Source organism: Mus musculus, chromosome 15 (assembly GCF_000001635.26).
Source record: "Mus musculus strain C57BL/6J chromosome 15, GRCm38.p6 C57BL/6J".
Taxonomy (NCBI): domain Eukaryota; kingdom Metazoa; phylum Chordata; class Mammalia; order Rodentia; family Muridae; genus Mus; species Mus musculus.
In genome coordinates, this window is record NC_000081.6 from 72,682,540 (window position 1) to 72,704,000 (window position 21,461).

Consider the following 21,461-nt stretch of genomic DNA (forward strand, 5'->3'; position numbering starts at 1 on the left):
ACCCAACATTTCAAGAGATCTCCATGTTCACCAACAGAACAAGTATTAAATCATCTTCTCTCCATTTGATGAATGGTTTGGCCTTTAACAATATGTGTAAGGCTTGTTTATAATGTGGGAACTGTTTATGTTTTTGTCAAGCTTGAAAAAGGATAAGAAGGTACAATAATGGCATAGTCATTTATATAAACAAAATTAAAACCAGGGAATCACAAAATGTCTTGGAAATGTACAAAACTAAAATAGAGGTTGTTTAGGGATAGGAGAGGACTCATTTCTCTTCACCTAACTTTCTTAAATTTCTTCTCTCTCTCTCTCTCTCTCTCTCTCTCTCTCTCTCTCTCTCTCTGCCTCTGTCTCTCTCTCTCCTTCCTTCTTTCCTTCCCTTTTTTTTTTGGGGGGGTGGATTTTTTGCATTCTCATCTGAGAATAGATGACATTCACAAAGTAATACCATCAGAAGATCAAGACTTGGGAAAAAGGAGCTGTGTTGATTTGGAACTGCTCCCTCTCAGCAGCAGTTCAGAGCCATGTGGGACAGGCAGGAACCTGGCCAAGCCCTATGCAATTCCTCCCTTCAAAGAGAGATCCAGATGCCCAAGGATACTGGAGCTCAGCACACAAATCTTTCCTCCATGCCAAGCAGCTGAGATACACACTTGGAAACCAGTTACTTCAAAACAACAATCTGCTTCTTTTAAAGTGACCATGGGAATCTGTTCTAAAGACTCTCACTGCTCAGGCCTTGAACAGCCTGAACGGTCTGGCCCTACCCCTAAGGAAGCCATGTGGAATCTGGTTATAGGTCTGAGCTAGTTAGCTCTACACATGAGATGCTCTGTTCAGATGACAGATACAGCAGGAGATAAACGGGTTGAAACTCGGATGAAGATGCTTCCCCATCATATGACACTGGCAGCCCAGAAGGCAAGCACAGGGCACTGTATGACCAGCTGTGAGGAAGGTGGATGGTAGTGGTTTTCTCTTGTCTTCCATCACACAGCCTGGCTTCTGGTGATCTCAGCCCACTTGGGTTTCCCAAGATTAAAGATGCATCAACTCTGTCAATGTCTTACCCCTCCAAGATCAAGAACATCATCCCTCCATGATTCCATCTGACCCTTCCCCTCACAAACAACCCCTGCAGGCCTCAGCTCAGACACATTTGAGTCTCAGCATAACTTCCAAAAGCCATATACTGTTCTAGATAAATGTCAGTACTCATGCATCTGGCCACATGCTGGTAGGCCTGTGACACATGCTCACAATGGCCCGACCCAAACCTTCTCAACTTCTAAGAAGAACAGGACTAGCCTATGATAGATTGAAGCACAAAGAAGGAGGGGTTTGACCATCTCCCAAGAACCCTCCTGGGGTCCTCCCAGGGATGATTACAGTTCATAGTAGGCACTGAAGCAAGTAAAAGCTCTTTCCCTCAAGAGTTCCTCTAGAGTAACATGATGTAGGAATGGAAGATGTATTTCAATTTCATTGGCTGACTTATGGAAGCTTGCTTAAACCTTAGTATGATGACAGAAACAGATTGTGAGATGGACTGCTGTGGTTATGAAACCCACCATTCAACCTCTATTTCCAGCATGCCTCACACAGAATGAATGGTTATGATACACCATTTAAGCCAACTGAGTTGCCCGGCAACTCAATGAAGTGAAATTATACAGTCCTATATACCAGTGAACAGGCTTTTGGGGGCACAGGAACATACCCCAGCATAACAATGATATGACAGCCACCTAATGAAACTGTCATTGGATTCCAACGTATTGCTTCTCGGACAATAGTTTTAATAATGGCCCTTTGACTTTCCTGACAATTATGAAGAAAGTGTCATGTCTTAATGGCTAACCTCTTCCCTGAACCATGCACAATGCTCAACACAGCACCTTCAATCTCTCCAAGGATGAGCATTGAAAGATGGTTGTTCTTGGGCCAACACTGAATCACCAGTTGTGGGGAAACATAGCCATCTAACCATCGCATGCTACCCTACTAAGCAGGCCTTCTTCTGACTTCCGACCACTTGCATACTCTCCCACTGACTTCTAAGGACACTGACTGCCTGGAGAGTCTCCCATAGCATCCTTGGGAAGTGGGCAGTCCAACATAGATACTAGGAAGAGTCTAAGACTGGGACAAAACAATTTATTGACTAGAGAGAAAGAAAAAAAAATACTACACATGAGTGTTCATAGCTGTTCCCAATAGGCAATCTAAACAAATCACTTCCAGATAGCAAGACAATCATCACCTCAACCAAGACTCAGGTGTCTGTCACAAGCTACCTTTGAAGATGACTTAGGAAGACTTGAGAATGGACAGCATAGAGGAACACAAAGGCCCATCAGCAGGCTGTTGAGGTGATGGTGGCCTCTTATGGGGAGGAGGACCAGGATGAGATAAGGAGTTCGCCAAATACACTGTCTACACCCCAGCACAGGAGGTTGTAAAGCTCAGCCCAGGAACATGATGGAAGAGCAAGCAGGAGGCCATGCCTCTTGCTTCCCTTGACCACCTGACGTAGCCAAGAGCTACAAACATTTCCGAACTCAATTGCCATTTAAGAGGAGGGTATGGTGAGACCTAGCCGTGGTACTGAGCCGCCTGCCTGCCTGCAGAGGCAGCACATAGTGAGGTGAACTCCTTTCTCTGTCATTTCCCAAGGTGGTCATTATGGTGCCCTCCTGCCCACCCACCCAGAAGCAAGAGGTGGCACGGTACTCACCCCACTGCAGAGGTGCCAGCTGCAGGTGTTCCAGGATGAGCTGGTTCAGGAGGCCCTCCACGCTCGCCTCACCACTGCGCTTCAGAGAAGGGTAAGCCTCAGTCAAGGAAAACTTAGTTCCTGCTGAGCCTCAGGACTGGAGGAGATGGAGAAAACACTAGACAGATACACCCCCAGATAAGAAGAGTCTTAAGTAGGTAGATCATTCCTTTGCTCGAGTGGTAGTCTACCCAACAGTGAAGGCATCAACCTGAGAATGGGGAACGCGAGGACACAGAAGAACAGTGGGCATCTCTTCATCTCTAAATCCAGTCAGGTAGGTGACTGTTCTAGAAGGAAGGGAGAGCTGTTGGGATAATCCTGCCCTAACAATGGTTTTTGCCGGGGGTGAGGGGTGGAATGAGGCAAAATTTTAGGTTATTTCCCCCCAAAAAAACCCATGTAGACTGCAGTTGAGTGTTCAGGATGAGTGTGCATTTCTGGACAGGTACTGGGCTCATGCTGGTTACACATTTTGATGTAATTACATATGTTACTGTGAACAGGCTCTCTCAAGTGAGTTCATAATCGAGGATGTCAGAATGTCTCTCAGCAAGCATCAGTGGATGAAGAAATCATGGCTTGGAAATGCAGACAGCAGGCAGATACGGAGAACGGCTGTGAGGGCCCAGAGCGGGTTCACAGCAGATCTGCAAGCCTCTTGCCTCCCTTCTCCCACAAAACCAAAGTCACCAAATACAAGCAAAAATCAAATGGGGAAACTGAGTTCCTGACATTTGCCAATAGCTGGAAACAGAAGGAGAGCCTACTTCCTACATCTCTCTGGCAAGGCTATTGTGCTTAACAAAAATGCCCCTTGTACCAAGTGGGACAAGGAGGCCCCAGTGGCAGAGAAGCACTAGGGACAGAGGTGCCAGGAAAGGGCTTGACACTGAGCCCACCTGGTAAAGATGAAAAGAAGTAAACTGGCATTCAGCCTGTGACAACCTGAGAACGGTGGTGTGGGGACATCTCTTAAGCAGGGAATCAAAGGGGCAGAGGCAGGAGGAGCCTGGGTGAGAAGGGGCAGGGCCAGAAAGAGAAAGGGGCTCATGCTTCTAGGTCTCTGAAGGGCAGCACATCTCTGAAGCCAGCAGCCCCACCAGGCATCTAGGGAAAGAAACACAAGCCAGGGCTGCCCAGAAAGCATGGGTGAACCAAAGCAAGGCTTGGCTCAGCATTGGCTGAGATGGTGCCATACTGGCCTCCAGGATGCCAAGGGAGCCTTGCCTACACCTAAGCCTGACGAGCCACTCTAGACTAGCTCCCTGGTACCACAAGCACTGCCTCTTTCTATGCGGCACCTTGCGCCTTCCCCCTTGATTCTCCTCATTTGCTTCCTTCATCCTGAGGAGGTCGTAGCCCAAGAACGCACTAGTAAACATTCCTGTTGTCAGTAGGATCCTGCTTCCCTCCTCTCTGGGGAATCCCTCCCATGCCTTGCTTCAGTGAGTGAGCCCCTGCTTTGTGTCTCTACCTCCTGAAGGATCCCTGTCTTCCAGCACCGCTTAGCAAAGCTTTCTTCCATACGTAATTCTCCCTTAAGGAGATCCCTCCGCATGCTCTTACTCTCTCCATCTCATTACCACCCAGGGCAGGTTTGCTGAAGTGCTGTTATTATTGGTGAGCACTTGGCAATGCACTTTCAATCCTCTTGCTTGGTCCTGGGAGTGAGGACTCTCTGGCTAGTTCAACAAGGAGGAACAGGGCAGGCCGCTAGAGATACTGAATTAAGACTGTAACCTAAGTCTTGGAGGGTCGCAAGTATGCAAGAGAGACATGGTCTTGCAAACAGAAAACGTTGACCTCCAGCAATTCCAGTAGTGGCCAAACAAAACAGATGCATGCCATGTTCCTGGCTGTGCTGCTCATAGTGCCAAAACGTAGAAAGTACAGGCATACAAGTACAGGTATACATAGCAACAGGCAGAAGAAAAGCCTGACTGCCAGGGATGGGGTTAAGGGATAGGGAGTTGAGGCTTTTGGTCTGGTTCCAATTGGAGAATGTGAGAAGCTCCCAAGATGCACGTGGGGGAGGCTGCTGTAGGCTTCACCACGGTTAAGATGGTAAATTAAAGATAAATAAAAACATGCTGACGGAAGGAAGGGACTCTGCAATTAAGAGAAGGAGCTAGGGAATATGAGGGGCTGAAGCCAGGTGCAGAGACTGGGAACTTGCCCAGCGGAAGGGACATCTGAGCCAAGTCGCTGGAAGGAACGGGAGGGAAACGGGGAGAGGGAGGGCTCCAGAAGCAGAGGCATGAGCCCAAAAAGCAATGGAAGAGAGAACTCCCCGCCAGACAGTAAAAACTGAAGCTCCCCTTCTTGGGAGAGGTTCAGAGACCACTTGGGAAGCTGTGCTGCTGGTCATTGCTTGGTCCAAGGACACTAAGGTCACTGCACACACAACTCAACGGCTCTGAGGGGTCGTTGTTTTTCCTGGAGTAGCCCACTGCCAAATTTATTTTCCCTAGCTACCACAATGCCCTAACCAACAGTTTGGCTGAGGGTGCCACCTCTGTAGTGAACCCCTTGCGCAGTCCCTAGCAGGTACCCATGTGGGATTCCCCAGCCATACAACGTGACTATAGAAGTCAGAAGCATTCCTGTGACCACTCACCAACACATCAGGCATGGTGGCACATGGCTGTCTGTAATGTCAGCACTTGAGAATCTGAGGCAGGAAGGTCAAGAATTCTTCCATGCCTGCCTGGGCTACACAGCGAGACCCTGTCTCAAGAAAACCAAAACCAACCAAACAGACAAACAAATGAGTAAACAAAGAGCAAAACAACAACAGCAAAAAGAGTTCTCCAGTTTCTAAGCTCCTGACCAAATCCCTGCTGGATGTGCTGTGGTCTACTCTAAACAAAGACAGGAGTTGATGTTGTGTGCAGTTGATGGCTGGCAGAAAGAGCATAACTACAGCTTTTGGGTTGGGCTCATGCCTCAAGTCCTCGAGGAAGAAGTAGTGGGAGATGCTGCAATGGTGACCCAGTGAGCACCAATGGGGAAGGACACTGGTTAGGGCTACAGTAAGGGTGCTACCCATTCCTTCTAATCAGATGTATGAGGTGCTTATACTGGAAAAACCAGAAGCCAGGGAGTTCAGGAATTCAGTTCTAGGCTGCTTAATGATGGCACAGTGGCCACGATGAGCCATTCTGCTCTGTCATCTGAGCTGTCGCCATATGGCATCTACAGAAAGGGAAATGGCTTGCTTGGGAGCACAGGTGTGTGCACTGGCCAAAGCTGAAGCTGAGAAGTATGCTTTCTGTCCAGGCAAAGCATGGGTATATGTCTCGTGGTGCCACCATATATATCAAAACTGCTACATTAGAAAATAAGGCTGGCTATTGCTCATGTCTGAGAGCAGTTCTCAAAGTTTACTTAGGGAGTAGACTAAGGAGATCCCTGTGGGAGGAGGGGCGGGGACAGGGCATGTGGGTAAACCAACTACTTCCCAGAAGTTTCTAACTATGTGCACCTATTTAAACCAAGGTAGTAGTTTTGTTAGTGGGCCGCATTAAGAATGAAAGCTGGTGTGTGGGCAAAGGTGGGTCCCATAGTGTCCCATCCCAGTCTGAAAGGAGGGAACCTTGACTGCAAAACTTTTAAACATTTGTGGTTTTGCTTTTTTTTTTTAATGCTCACTTTTGTATTTGTTTCTTTCAGCTTTCCTTCATAACTCATTCCAAGGTTTATAGTCAATGACATGAGATTAAAACCTCATAAGGTGAAACATTACTTATTTATTAAAAACTTGAACCAAGGTGGGCAGCAGCAGTGTCCCTGGCACACAAGCAGAGCCCATTCCCCTGATAAACTAGGACAAGAGAAGAAGAGCCAGGGAGTCTGTGCCACTGGTCTCAGGAAGTCATTCTTCCTAACAAATTCTGAATTCATTTACTTTCAGATGTGACCCACAGCAGGTAAAGTTGAGCTAACAAAGCTGACACCCTGTGTGTACACAGCCTCTTCCTTGCAGCCCAAAAGCTGTCTGGTACCTGAGCCTAAATCTGCAAGTGGCCAAGCTGTCAGCCAAGGTACCTGCCTATGACATAACACTGTAGTGCAGGCAGTAAGCTAACTCTTAATATGCACATCTTGGCATTTGGGGCGAAAGATAAATTACAATGGTGACAGAATTGTTCTTGTAGAGAAATTTCCAAAATTCCCTCCTATGGGAGGGGCCCAAGGTAAACACTCACCATGCATATTCTCTGATACTATTTTCAAATGCAGACATCAGAACATGCTAGCTGTGGACAGGAGCTGTTTCTTCTACTTCATTGCTTTTCATGTGTGTATATCTGGTATTTTTGTTTTGTTTTGTGCTCTTTTTTTATTTAAGAGACGAACTTACTCTGCAGTCTGGTCTAACTCTGTAGCCAAGGCTCACCACCCCCACCACCCCCAAATCCTCAGGCCTGTGGAGGAAACAGAAAGGCTTTAGTGTAAGCAGGGTAACCCTGCGCCTTCAGTCTGCACAGTGCTTTACACACTCCTAGACACATCATGTGAATGCTTCGCTGTTAACCTGGAACCCAGGAATCAAAGCCTCTGCTCTGCTGCAAGGGCACTGCTGCCCACAGGTGGGGTATGATCAGAGCCTGCAAACAGCTGGGTCAGCACCCTCACTGGGGAAAGCCCAGCAGAGAGCTCTCCGTGGTGCTGAAGCATGCCTGATTTGCTGTGGAACACAAATCCCCATGCCTACTTACAGAGGCTTTCTCCAAGCCCCGGCCGGGGTGTTAGACTTCCCTGTCAACCTTCCGGAACAGGAGTATGCTTCATGAGCCAGGTGGCTCTCTCCAGTAACATACAAGCCATCCACAGACTATGGCAAGCTCAAATGGATTTTATATTGGGCAAGGTGGTTATAGTTACTATGTTGGGACAGCCAGAAGAGGAAGGGTTGATTTCCTGGAGTGTGGTAGACCCAGAAGTTGTCTCAGATCCCATACCTCTAGAAGATGGGTGGAGTGTTCACCAGGAAAATGAGGTACAAAGTGCTTCAGGCAGCAGGAAGTGAGAGCGAGGGCAGGAAGCAACACATTATCTGAACAGCACACATAAGTATGTGTCATCCTCCCTTGTACCTAACCACCATGACTCAGAGCATGGGCCCTATCTCATGTAGCAGCTCAGGCGTGAAGTGCCACAGGTGCAAGGATGCAGCCCAGCCCTACTAGCACTCAAGAAAGCTAGCAAATTATCATAGAGGGAAATTATACTAATGGAGAGACTCCTACAAGTGATAAGCAAACCTCTTGCTTGACTTTCTAACTTACATCACTAATTTCTTAAAATCTGTTCCATTTTTCTCATCTTGGTAAGTGGCCTGGCATCTTGGCAAAGCTCCCATGGCCGACTGGACTGAAAACACCCTGTCCAGGGAGATGTCCAGAGGCACCTGCAACTGAGCTCTATGAAGAAGAGACAGTGAAATAAGTGGAAGGCAAGCAGGTGCTCATTATCAGTTTGCCCAAGGAATGAGGCCATCTCCACAGTTCCTCTGAATAGTGTGGTTAGTGGGAAGGCCATGGCAGAAGGGGAGGCCTGAACATGACTCCTGGATGGAGCTGAAAGCATAGCACTGAGGGCAGCCTAAGTCCCCGTAGGCCGTGCTGGGTGAACTTTGAGCAGGTGAAACTCATGGGCCTCATTTTTCTCATTAGTGGCCCAAGGTAAACAACTACATCAGAGAGCTATTGTAAAAGTCTCTAGAGCTGCTGGCTAAGAACAAGTGCAGTGTTTTGTCCTTATCACTTTAATATCTGGCATGTCCTCTGTCTGAAAATTGAATGGAGTTTTGGAGCTGTACGATAACTTGGTATCAGAACACCTGCAGGAATAGCACAGCCCTTTATGGGGAGGGCACTAAATAAATTAGCAATCTATGGAAATAAACCTGACTAAAAAACTGGCATCTAGTGAGTGCTAAGAGCTCACAGACTGTGTACATGTTCAACACACACAGTCACACAGACACAGTGCATGCCCGCTCATGTGCACACACAGAGGCCTGCCATGATATCCATGGAATGTGCTTTCATACACACTCTGGTTGGTCAAACACAAATTCTACCTTATCCATGTGTTTCCTTGATTCCCTTCCAAGCAGTTCTAAGGCACATATAGACGTATTAGGATTGGCGGTGGGCAGCAATCGATCTGTGTTCATGCCACCACATTCCTCTGCCCATCACAGGTCAGACAGCAGAAGTGATTTGACAAAATGTGCAGCTGCCAAGCCTCTGCACTGCACTGGGCAAGATGAAAGACCCCTGAACCAAGTTATTACCAACAGCTCTGAAAGCTGAACTCTCTGGAGACAGATAGCAAATGATTCCCTGCATTTCACTTAGGATGATCAAGGCATCAACTACACTGATGACAGGAGCAGTTTGTATTAGAATTCGTCTAGATAAAACTATTGCCCAAGCATGACTGACTATTAGGGGAAAAAAAAAAACAAACCATAGCATACTGGGTCTTAAAAGTCTTGTTTAAAGAGGTTTAGTTTGTGTTGTTGTTTTGTTTTGTTTGTTTGTTTGTTTGTTTGTTTTAGATGAGTACACAGAGCTCCCTTAAGACGCATCCTGGAGAAGCCTATTAGAAAGACTTTAGAACAGCCTGAGCCACTCAGTGGAGACGTTTCAGCCACACCTCAGTGTCAAGTGAAGCAGGGCCAGGTCCTTCTCCCTATGGGAAGCAGCAACCCCAAAGGGTAAATATAACAAGACCCAGCACAGCCTCAGGTGGGTTGTCCTGCCTGGAGTTAATCAAGCCCAGGGCTCTGTGCCTAAAAGCCGTGCGGGGCAGTGAAACCACAAGTATCTGGTGACCCTGCCAATGTGCAGAGGGTGTCTAGTGTTTGCCAGAACAACACAGACACTCACAGTGGCATGCAGGTGAGGTGCTTGCTACCCCCAAACACCCTGCTCGGTGGAAGGGAATCCTCTAAGATGAGAGACCCCACCCATGATGGGACACTTTCAACAAACGCACAGCAGTGGGGACAAGGGATGATGGCATGGGTGCTCCAGGCTTGTCCCCTGCCTGCTTCAGCCATAGATAGTCTCTGTAGACTAGCTCTGAAGGAGGTTGGTTTCCGTTCAGACTAAATGTGCTGCTATAAATCACTTCATTTGACCATCATGGTAGCCAGAGTGGGACAATAAGCAGCAGTTTTTTGGCTGACTGCATCACTGAAGTGAAAGCTCCACCTCATAGTTTCATAGTTTCCATACCTGTGTGCTAGGGATCACAGTCTATACTGGGGCCTGGGTCTGAAAGTGCTCCTCACACTGTTCCTAGGACTCAGCACAATCTTTGGCACAAGCACAGCATGATGACTACATCTTCTAGAATATTCTAGTCTAGATGCACAGTCTGACCATAATGACAGTCACAGAGTCTACACATGAAGGAGATGATGGGAAGACATGTACATTAGAATTTCTTTTCCTGACAGTCTGAATAAGCCTCACTCTCATGCTGTGGTACTTTTTGGGCATTACCTCTGGTCCTTTGATAAACTTCCACCCACTGCTAACAGTCCCCTCAAATGTCTGACGAACTGAGTGGGTGCTCTAAAGAGGCTGCCAAGACAACCGACACACAGAAGCACTCGGGGTTCTTCCACCCACTCAGCTGACCTCTGACCACATGGCCCACGTGGGCACAAGCATTTCATACCATGGTCCCTCTCCACAGCATAGTCCACAGAAAAGCCTCTCACCCCTTCTACAGAGCTTCTTTACATCTGCTAGGTTGTACAACACCATGTTGGTGCCCAGATGACTGGATACACATTGCCTACTGTCAGTCAGAGGATGGCTCAAGTCCTGCACTGATAAGCAGCCATTAGGACCTGTCACTAGTATGAATACCAGCCCTCAACAGAAACATGAGATCCAAAGTCAGGAATACCACTGGCCCCAACAAGACCTTTACCCACTCAGGATCAATACTTCATTAAGTAGGCCCTCTGAAGTGTGAATACGCTAAGAAAATGCCAGCCCTATGGTCCATATCCTGCCATGCCATTTGAAGCTGTCTGTAGTTGAAGCTCAGTACTTATTAAGCCCCTCTTGGCTCCCTGTGTGGGGGTCAGAAGCCCGAGTCAGGATCAGGGTGTGCCCTGGGCCTATGGGGAAGACACTGAAAAGGATAGAATTCTCCAGCGGATGTCCAGCTTGCTGCTGATCTCCAGGCCTCGTGCCTCCTGTCTCTCTTCTTCCAGCTGCTTCAGATTTGCAAAGTGTCCCTTCTCTCCGGGGGATTCTGGGACACTTTCAAAGTTGAACTTGTCCACTTGAATAGCCATTCTGAGAGGAGAGAGAAAACAGTGGAGAATTAATCAGCAGGGCAATTTCTTCCCGGAGCTGTTGGAGAGTCAGCACATGCCAGCATGAGACAGTCTGATGAACCATTATCGCTAGTTATTCCTAACAGATTCATGCCCAGAAAATGAAATAATGACTCCCAAGGTGGCCCTGACTGCAGAGCTGGCTCAACACACAGCTCCGAAGGAGCTACATCCACAGATTTAGACCTCTGAGAAGTCTTGCATCGCCCCAGGTGAAGGTTTCCATTTCACAATGGGGTGTGGCACATTAGGGGAAACACACTGCTCATACAGCACTCTGGGTCATGACTAGAGCTCCTTTCTGAACATCCATAGAGCATGCTGGCCTTACTGGACCCTAGGGACCTGCACCCTAAGCTCTGCCTGCCTAGACTCTGCAGTGCAGCCAAATAGGCTCAGGAGCCAACACTTACACCCTGCGCACAGTTGCCATGGCCCCCACCTTCCCACTGTAGCTTCCCAGCCATAGACATGCGGGCCCCTCCCTTCAGCTCTCTGGTCAAAGCTGCCTGTTCTCAACCCGGCGCTCCCATTGCCTTCTGGTCCCATTGACTTTCTAAGCATTCCCAAGATGCAGAAGACGCTCTGCCTTGGTGTTTAACTCCAGGATGTTCTAAGCCATGGCATGGCTGAGCCCTTCTCACCCCTGAAGCAGGAGCTGGGAAATTCCTCCCCAGCTCATCCCAGTCCCAGGAGACTATTCTGTCCCCTCCTGAGGCGTTCCATTTATTTCTTGTAGGGCATTTATCAAGAGCTTCAAGATTTATCTCTGCGTTAGTTAACTGTATCTCAGTTCTACGAAGATTAGCTCTATGGGGGCAGAGATGCACTTGGTCTTGGTGACCAGGCTCCCCAGGTATGGAATAATGTCCAGGACACAGCAGCAACTCAGTAAATAATCCTCTGGGTGGAAGAAAGAGCAGATTAAAAGTCTCCCCTGACACTGAAAGTCAACATTCTCTCTTCCAGATCCTCTGAACTGTCTGGTGCCGGTCCCTACCACGGGGCAGCAGTTGGTCACCTGATGTCTAAAGTGTCACCTCTTGGTCTCTCCAAGCATACAACAGGCACTCAGTGAAGGTGCAATGGATGGATATTAGAAGGGGGACAGAGAGATAGGGAGCGCCTATTCATGAGGACTCCTACGCTCTCTGGCTCCTAACCCAAACAGGACTCACAGTGAATCAGCTAATGAGTAAAGGTGGATGTAGAAACTATTGCTAGATTCTCAGTGGCCAAATCTGTCAGTAAAACCACCTTTACTTTTGTGGCTTTTCCGGATCACAACCAATGCCATAGACTCCAAATTATGCTGGCTCCAGGAAAGGCTGCTGAAGACTCAGTAAGTCCACGGAACTTGGCTCAGAGTTGGACCTGGAGGGCTGGTGGCCCAGGGGCCAGAGTCACCACTGGGGAACCAGTCCACACAGATAGTAAGAATGTGCCCTAAAGTTAAATATACTTTTGTGGATCTTTTTCTAACTACTTAAGTAAGCACTTTATCATAAAATCTTGGAAAACAAAACAACAACAACAACAACAACAACAAAGCACAAAAAGGGAAACTAAAGACTAAGGATATACAATACTAACACTAATTAATACATTAATTCCATAATCTCTTCTGGAAGTATTTGTATTTTTGTGTGATTACAATTTTTTTCTACACATCTAGCAAAATCCAAGGAGTCACTCTATAAACAACACATGCACAGGACTGGAAATCATTATTGCATTCTCTTAAGAGACAATTCTATGAACATACACTACTAAAAATTAGTCCATATAGTCTGGTATGCTTCAGGTCTGAAATCCCGGCTCCCAGAAGGCTGAGACAGGGTGACTGTGACTTCAAGCTAGCTTGGGCTACAGAGCAGGTGCAGGGACAGCCCATGCTATGTAGTAAAACTATCTTTAAAAAAAAATGGAGGGGTGGTGTGAAGGTTTGTATATTCTTGAACCAGGAAGTGGCACTATCTGGAGGTGTGACCTGGTTGGAATAGGTGTGTCACTGTGGGTGTGGGTATAAGATCCTCACCCTAGTTGTCTGGAAGTCAGTCTTCCACTCGCAGCCTTTGGATGGAGACATAGAACTCTCAGCTCTGCCTGTGCCATGCTTGCCTGGATGCTGCCATGCTCCCACCTTGATGATAATGGACTGAACCTCTGAACCCGTAAGCCAGCCCCAATTAAATGTTGGTTGTTTTTTTTTTTTTTAATAAGACTTGCCTTGGTCATGGTGTCTGTTCACAGCAGTAAAACCCTAACTAAGACAGGTGGAATACTGCTGGTAGTAGTTGTCTCACTAGGTAAGACATTTTAAAAAGAAATGTAAAGCATTTGTTACATAAATATGACGCCCTGAGTTTGAGTCCTCAAGCCCATGGTGGAAGGTAAGAACTGACTCCCCAAAGTGGTCCCTACTTCCATAGGTGTGGAGGGATATGCACCTGGACCTCCTTACACTAAGCAAACCAATAAACAAACATGTGTCTCTCATTGGCACAACATTTGCTTCACATGCACAAAGTCTTGGTTTTGGTCCCTAGTGTCATTTTTTTAAAAAGTTTGTAAAATTTGGTATAAGAATCTTAATTCCCCTATGTTTAAACACTCGGATATTTCCCATTTTTAAAGAAAAATGCCACTCTAAAGGTGTTCTGCGCTCCCAACTCCCTCTCCCTCTCCCCCTCCCCCTCTCTCCCTCTCCCCCTCTCTCTCCCTTTCCCCCTTTCCCTCTCCCTCTCTCCTGCACTAAATAACCTGTATTACTCTGAGAAGTGTTAAGCTTAAGCCAACTCCATTTGCCCTGAAGGCCCAGCTAGACACAATGTTCCCTGAGAAGTCCCTGCCTGTCTGTTGGCTTTCAGCCTGCAGTGGGGTCTGTACTAGCCCCTCATTGCCAGCACAGAACCCCAGAATACTCCCTTAGACACTGGTAAGCACTTGTCTAAAATTCACACACATCTGCTGTGTATTAAGGGGAAAACATACTCATGTCTCCCGTGACCAGCATTTGACATTGCTCCCACAAAGCCCTCTGGGAAGTGTGAGGACAGGACGTGGGAGCATCTCTGTCAAGAGAAGCGCAAGCTCCTCCCTCATATTCCCATATGCCTGAGTACCAAGGAAGGAGCCTTCCTATTGAGATGGGGCCACTAGCTTGTAGGACAACAGGGTCCCTAGTGAACAAAGAACAACATGGTGCGTGGCCTTGTTCCCCACAGTCTCGGTGGTGTAGCAGAGAGAGGAAGGAACACACAGTGGTAAACAGTTCAACTACATGAAGGGATACCACAGATCCGGGGTTGTTTCTCATAGATGGAAAGCTGGGTGGAGGGGAAGACAGACCTGAGGAGGAGGGGGTCACACAGTCTGGACTCCTCCTCATTTCACATAGAAGCTGGGTCACCAGAGGCAGCCACACAATTGTCTTCTGCATCCCACATGCAGGATCTGGGAGCACTGGATTACTTTGTGTAATTGGTACTCAAAAATATTATAGCTGTTATTTTGGGGGGGGGTAAGGAGAATGTTTTGAAATGGGCTGTGATGGCAGCTGCATCGGTCTCTGAATGTGTTGGAATGCTGTGCACTTCAAGTGGACGGACAGTATGCTGCGTCAACAGAGCTTTTAGAAAAGATTATGGCTGTTATAGGAACTTAGGTTGAAGATCAAAATGGGCTAGCTAAAGATGTTTTGTATGGTATGAAATGCCACACAAATGCTAGTGGGCCTGTGTATTACTGCCCCTCAGTGTCCTAGGCTGTCGTAGGCATTATTCCACTGAAGTTCATCTCAGGTGTCTTGCCCACTGCGATCTCCCTTCACTTGGGCAACGCTGTGTTCTTCCTATTGGCACTAGCAGAACCCAACACAAAGCAGATACTGGATAAAGACAACTCAAGGAGCAGCTAGCCATACAATCACAACTGTTGGGAACCCCAGGCTTAGCATGGTGGATGTTGTCTCCACCAGCACCAGAAACTCTCCGCATCCCCCAGACTTGCTGTTTCTAAGCAGAGGTTTTGTAGCTTTCTCCAGCCTGCTTAAGGATTCTGCAGACATTGTTATTGAGATTAAAATGTCTATAGGACTCTTGGCAGATTTCCTGTTATTCCTGGGAAGTCTGAGAAATGCCTTGGTCTACTTGAAACTCACTGGCTTGAGCTTTGTCCTGGTCTATACAAGCTTTCTGCAGAGTCATTTCGTCTAAATGAGGCCAGGCTAGGACATGTGCAGCTCAACAGAGATGTCCCTCCAAGCTTCTATTTCACTACGGGGAACCCAGCTCTCTGGTTTATATGGCTAAGGAGGCCTGAGGGCTGCTTAGCCTTCCCATGGAGCCTGGGTAAAGAGCCTTCTTCTCACTAGGCTGGGGGAAAAACACCACCCAAAGGAGGCCAGAGGACCTATGTGCATTGCAGGATCCAGGTAAGTTCCTGCTTCTTTCTCCAATTCTAGGTGACACCAGAATTGTCTAGATACTAAACTTAAGAGTACATCTGTTTCCACGGCAGAAGACAAGCTTCCTTTGAGCCTCATGCTGTTGCAAAGAGGGAAGGAAGTAGCTGGAATCCACTTAGCTCACATCAGGCAGGCAGGGCCAGGACACACAGGACACATCATTCTCTCATTCAAAATCCAGGGAGGCTGAAGAGCCAGAGAGAAAAGACCTGGAGGCCTTCTGGTAGTTTGTGCCCTAGCATGGAAATGAAGAAAGAAGGCAAGCATGCTCCATGGAAGGATCTGAGCTCTGGCTTTAAGAAGGACGTGTGCTTCCCTCGTCATGCAAATCAGAAGCCAAAAAAGTCAGCTAGCTGGTGGGATGGCTCAGCAGGCAAAGGCACTTGCCACCACGCCTGATCATCTGAGTTCAGTCTTTGGGATCACCCCGTAGAAGGGCAGAACCAGCTCCTGCAACCTGTCCTAGGATTCCACAGGCGTGCATGTTCTGGTATTTATGTGTCCACATAAACAAATGTACACATAGGAATGTGTGCATGCAAAACCTACACAAATGCACACACTTATACATGCAAAATAAATAAGTAGATGTAAAAAAAAAAAAAACATAAGCCAGCAGACCAATGGGATCAAAATCTCAAATGCTTCCCCCAGCCCCCAGAACGGCTAAACGCACTGCACCATATCCTGGGATCCTGTCATGTACCAACCCAGAAGAGAAATGAAAACAGAACAAGAATGGAAGGACTACAAGGCTCCCATTGTCCACTCTCCATGGAAGTGAAAAAAAAAAAAATCCTTAGTAGGAAAGTCCCCTGTGAGTGGTGCTGAACCTACTAAGCTTGCCAAGATGGATCACTGCTCTTGTACGGGTATCTTTCAGTATTAGGATACAAATTCTCCTGTATGCTAGCACTTAAGTATAGCTCCTAGCAGAGTGGCAAAACAGAAGCAAGGCCCAGAACAGGCCTGGACAAGAGAACAGCTGCCAGGCACTCACTGCCTGTGTATGTGTGCCCCCACACTGTCCCCATCCCCAACATGATGGGGTCCCACTGTTCTTTCATTTCATTCCTAGAGACATCCCTCTATCATGGACTATATCCAATGGAAGAGGAAAGTAGGCCTAAGTTGTGTGTGGCCACAGGAGCAGTAGTACATGGGGGGTCATGAGAGCTCTGAAGAGGCAGACATGCTCCTATGTCTGGTAGGGCAAAGTCTCTCTGTGACACAAGGCTATGCCCCTACTGAGCATCACAGGGGTCTAGCCAACGTCCACTTGGTCCCTAGCATTGAGCCCAGATGTGTGTACATCTGGCTCATGAGCATCATGGGTTACCTTGGCCATGACTGTTGTGGACCAGAGAAATATCCTGGTTGCTGAGTCTTTTTTTTTTTAAGATTTATTATATGTAAGTACGCTGTAGCTATCTTCAGACACACCAGAAGAGGGTATCAGTTTTCATTACAGATGATTGTGAGCCACCATGTGGTTGCTGGGATTTGAACTCAGGACCTTCAGAAGAGCAGTCAATGCTCTTAACCACTGAGCCATCTCTCCAGCTCTGGTTGCTGAGTCTTAAATGACACACACATATATCAAAATGGAGATGGCCAGACTTCATTGAGACTGTGTGTCTTTTCATTATTGTTGCTGCTTAGCAGAGCAACTTTTAGAAGGTTTGTCTATCCCGATACTCCAGCACATGCTCTCACTGGCACCTCCCCCAATAAATCTAAACGCAGGCCCAAGCCTGCTTCTCCCCAGAACCTCTTCCTTTCCACCTGTCCATGCCTCACCTTCCACAGCTAGCTGGAAGCCTGATCATTGGACACCTCGAAGCCTGATCAGGTGGCAGCTGTGTGTACCTGAGCCTGCTGCATCTCACCATTGTGGGCCTGTTCCCACCCACCTCCCTCTCCCCCACACCTGGCACAGGCCTCAGCCCCCTTCCCTGGGGTCTCCATGAAGGCATCAGTCTCCCCCTTGCCGTCATTCTTTGCATAGCAGCTGCTAGTTGCTCTTCAGCAGGACTTGGGCCTCGTATGTGATTTGCTGTCCTGGATCAGGGTCAGGGGGTGATGGAGTGAGAGAAGTGGGCATATACTCCAGTGGCCTGGGTGCAGAGAGGTAGGGAGTGGCACAGACCCTGGGCAAAGATCAATCTGGAGTACTTGCCAAGGACCATGTTCAACCAAAATATCCCAAGCCTTGAGATTCTCGGAGGGCTCCACAAATTGGAAAGTGCCTAATTAGCATGTATATAAGATAGCATCCTCATTACCATCAACAAATAGCATAAATACCAAATATATTTATAGGATATGGATATGTAGAAAGGCCATACGGATTTAGAAAATCAAATTTTAAATACATTTCCAGAAAGTCAAAATTCATTTTGAGAGGCATGGTGCAAGGGAAAAATGAGGCTGAAAAAGCCCACTGAGGGGGGCACCATGACTGAAGAGATACTGCTCTTCCTATAGACCAGGCACAATTCCAACTGTTGGTAGGTTCTCCACTCATCTCAGAAGAGCTTGGGGCAGCCCATCAGACAGAACACTGACTGCTTGTCACTCGTACTCAGCTTTCTGAGTCCCTGAGCGGCAGACACTGCTGCACTCCCACTTTACTGTGAAGGAAACTAGGGTTCCTGAGGAGCACATAGCTGTTGAGAAACATGGTGGATGGATGGAGAAAGCTTCCTGCAGTGATGACCATACACCAAGATCACATGAGTAAGAGAGGAAGGGTTGGAACTGGAGGACAGTGGTCTCAGCACAAGCTGAATGGAGTTCTGAGCTGGACAGTGGTGTGTAGCAAGAAACAACCACAGGCAAGGGTCCACACGCTGAAGCCTCTCAGGGTTAGAAGTGAGTACCACAGCACGTCTATCGCTGCTGTGGCTGCAGAAGACTCTAAATAGGACTGAATCCTCCTCGTGGAGTGTGAAGGAATGGGCTGGCTCTGGAGTAAACTTATACTAGAGACAGGAAGAGGTGAGTGGCTGTGGCCTTGATCCTTGATCTGGGAAAGACTGACCTCGAGGTATGGATGGAGAGAAGTGGAGTCCTGGTGCTCAGGCCTTGACTTTTTATTCCAAAGGCACCTAAATTGGTGCTGGTGATGATGAAGATAAAGACACTCTAGGGAAGTCCTTGAGCGCACTGGGGTCACAATGACATTTGGTCCACTCTCCTGAGTCTAGACTTCAAAGCCCCTGTCTCTGTACTCTGGACCTGTACAGCATCTCTGGACAGCAATCCCTGCCACCTGCACCCTGGTCCTACCTGTTGGCATCTCTACACTGGCATCAGACCCCAAACCCTGATCCTGATCCCACAGCCCTGCTCCTGGTATGTGGCGCTTCAGCCCCACTTTCACTTGCCTAGCTTGTGCATAAGACAGCATCTGAACACTTTCTTCTCGCTGGGATTCCATTTGGCTCTCTTAGAAAGCACATGGGAGAAAGCAGTGTTGTGTGGGTGAGGGCACAATTTGGTCACCTGACACAACTGTCCCAGACCACTGGTGCTGAAGCACATCCACTGAGCACCTTCTGACTGGTCTTGTCTTTCCCAGCCAAACAAAATGACAGTTCAGCTTCAACAGAAGCATATCTTCCTACCTAGAAATGCCAGGACCTGAGCTGGAGTGCATACCGGCTCTATGGTGTATCCACTGGGAAAGGGGGTTGGAAAGATTCTAATCCTGTGTGTAACTCTGCACAGACTTCAGGCTACAACCTGAAAAGGCAGATTTAAGCCAACATAGGCGCTGACAAGAGAACTGGAGTTGGCTCCCAGAGCACACAGGTGAGCTCTGGACTTTCCTCTGAGTTACACAGTATGGATGGGCTGCAAGCAACCCAGCAGAGGCCAGGAAGAATAGATCGAGATCTATGCCCCATATACCAACACCATGGCACAGCCTAGAACAGGAAGAGTTCACGACAGAGCATGAACAGTGGCAGGGACAGTGCATGCAGTGAAGATACACATGTGGGGGTAGAAAGCAGGAGAAGCAGAGCCTCGGCAAAACCTCAGACATCTATCTTCAAAAGCAAGTTGGGGACAAAGAAGCCTATACCTGACTATATAAAGACGGCTTAAACTCAGTGAGTACTGAAGCCAGCTTAAAAGAAGATAGGTGAGACTCTTTTATAGGCAGATGCTTTATGAAAGAACATAAAGCGATGGTCAGCAAGGACAAGAGATGATGCTGGGGTCCAGCATCATCAGCGAAATTGTACATATTACAAGTTCCAGTCATGGTTTTTGTGGGGAACCATTGTTCACCCACATGGTATTGCTTCCATATGAATGTATGTATGCATGTATGTATGTATACATGTATGTTATGTATGCCTGTATGCTATGTATGCCTGTATGTACATATGTATGTTATGTATGTATACACATGTGTACACATGTATGTTATGCATATAGGCATATATATACACTAATATATTTTAAATAATTTTAGGAAAATATAAAATAATTTCTTGAGGCTTTATCAACCAACCTTGGTGTTATCTGCCCCTTGTCACTGTTCCTTCTGTACTGATTTCCCTACTCTCTCCCCACCCTGAGCCCATTCCCCGCTATTCTATTCCCCATCTCATATTGCCTATATCTTGTTAGTCCCCTCTCAAAGTGTGCTCCCTTCATGCTCCCCATGCACTTTCCTAGTTTCTGTGGATTCTCTATGTTGTATAGTCATACTGGAGAATTTGAAGCTAGGAGCCATTTGTCTTCCTGAGTCTGGCTTACCTCACTCAACATAATTTTTCTAGTATCATCCATTTGCCTACAAATTTTGCAATTTCATTTTTTATAGAAAATATGTGTGCAAACAGATATACATGTATGTATATATGTATGTATACATGATTCTCTTAAAACTCTGTTAACAGTCCTTTTGATGTGTCTGTCACTCATCCAAAACAGTGGCATCTCTAAGTTTTGTGCTGCAGGACACAGAGGAGTGAACACACAGAGCTCATTACGTCACAGTGAAACATAAAGTATGATACTCTATTTAGAAGAAGGCTCTTTCAGCAGCAGAAGTATTCAGCCATTCTCAGGAACAGTACTGGTCAGATTTCGAGGTGGCAAAGCTCAATCTTTCCTGAGTCCTCAGGCAGCCAGTCTGTCTCCTGACAAGAGTCCTCAGGCTGCTGCCTTTTCCTTCCTGACCTTCAGGCTCTACTTATTACCTTTAGAACAAGTACAGTGTGTCTCGTCTGAAGCCAAGCTTCTGTACAGACCCTCCAGTTCTAGGGACCTTGGTACAGGCATCCATCATGGAGGGCTGTAAGGATACTGCTGGATACTGTTGTCAGTCAAGGCTGTACAGTCCCCTAGAGTACTCAAGGAAAGCCATGGCTGAGCAAGCAGAGCAGAGCAGAACTCCCAGAATTTGCTCTTCCTGCCTTCCTACATGGCCCATTCTGCTTTTGAGTCTCAGTATCCTCTGGAGTCTAAAAGCATGGCCCATTCATCTGCAAGAAGGTGTAGCCATCCCCCTATGGCTCAGCGTTCCTCTTGTTCTGTGGCAAACTGGACAACACACAAAGCTACCAAGTGGAAGTCTGATGCTGGGGACAGACCAGTAGTCACTTCCCTAAACTTCTCTAGCAGGCACATGCCAAAGGGTCTGAGCATCATGAGTGCTGGCCAGCACTCACAGCTATCATTTCTCAGAGGGACAGATGAGGAGGTGGTAATTGGGAAGAGCTGCTTGAGCCTTGGCCATGCTCTCCATTCTGACAGCAGCAAAGGGACAGGCTGTATCGTGTAGTGGTGGGGCTGGAGCTGCAGCCAACCTGTAG

At 47.4% G+C, this 21,461-nt stretch overlaps 1 protein-coding gene across 5 annotated transcripts in view; it reads right to left on the minus strand.

The window, feature by feature from the left end:
* The window catches only part of Trappc9 (trafficking protein particle complex 9), a 471,619-nt gene that overhangs the window by 92,920 nt on the left and 357,238 nt on the right, over positions 1-21,461 (minus strand). For all 5 annotated transcript variants that reach the window (XR_001781576.1, XM_006521527.4, NM_180662.2 and 2 more), the window contains 2 exons: positions 10,965-11,118; positions 2,744-2,834 (listed from right to left, as the gene is read on the minus strand). Coding sequence is in view for 4 of the 5 variants with exons in the window: in XM_006521527.4 (XP_006521590.1) it covers positions 2,744-2,834; positions 10,965-11,118 (245 nt within the window). In the remaining variant the exon portion in view is untranslated. The remainder of the gene's footprint in view (positions 1-2,743; positions 2,835-10,964; positions 11,119-21,461) is intronic.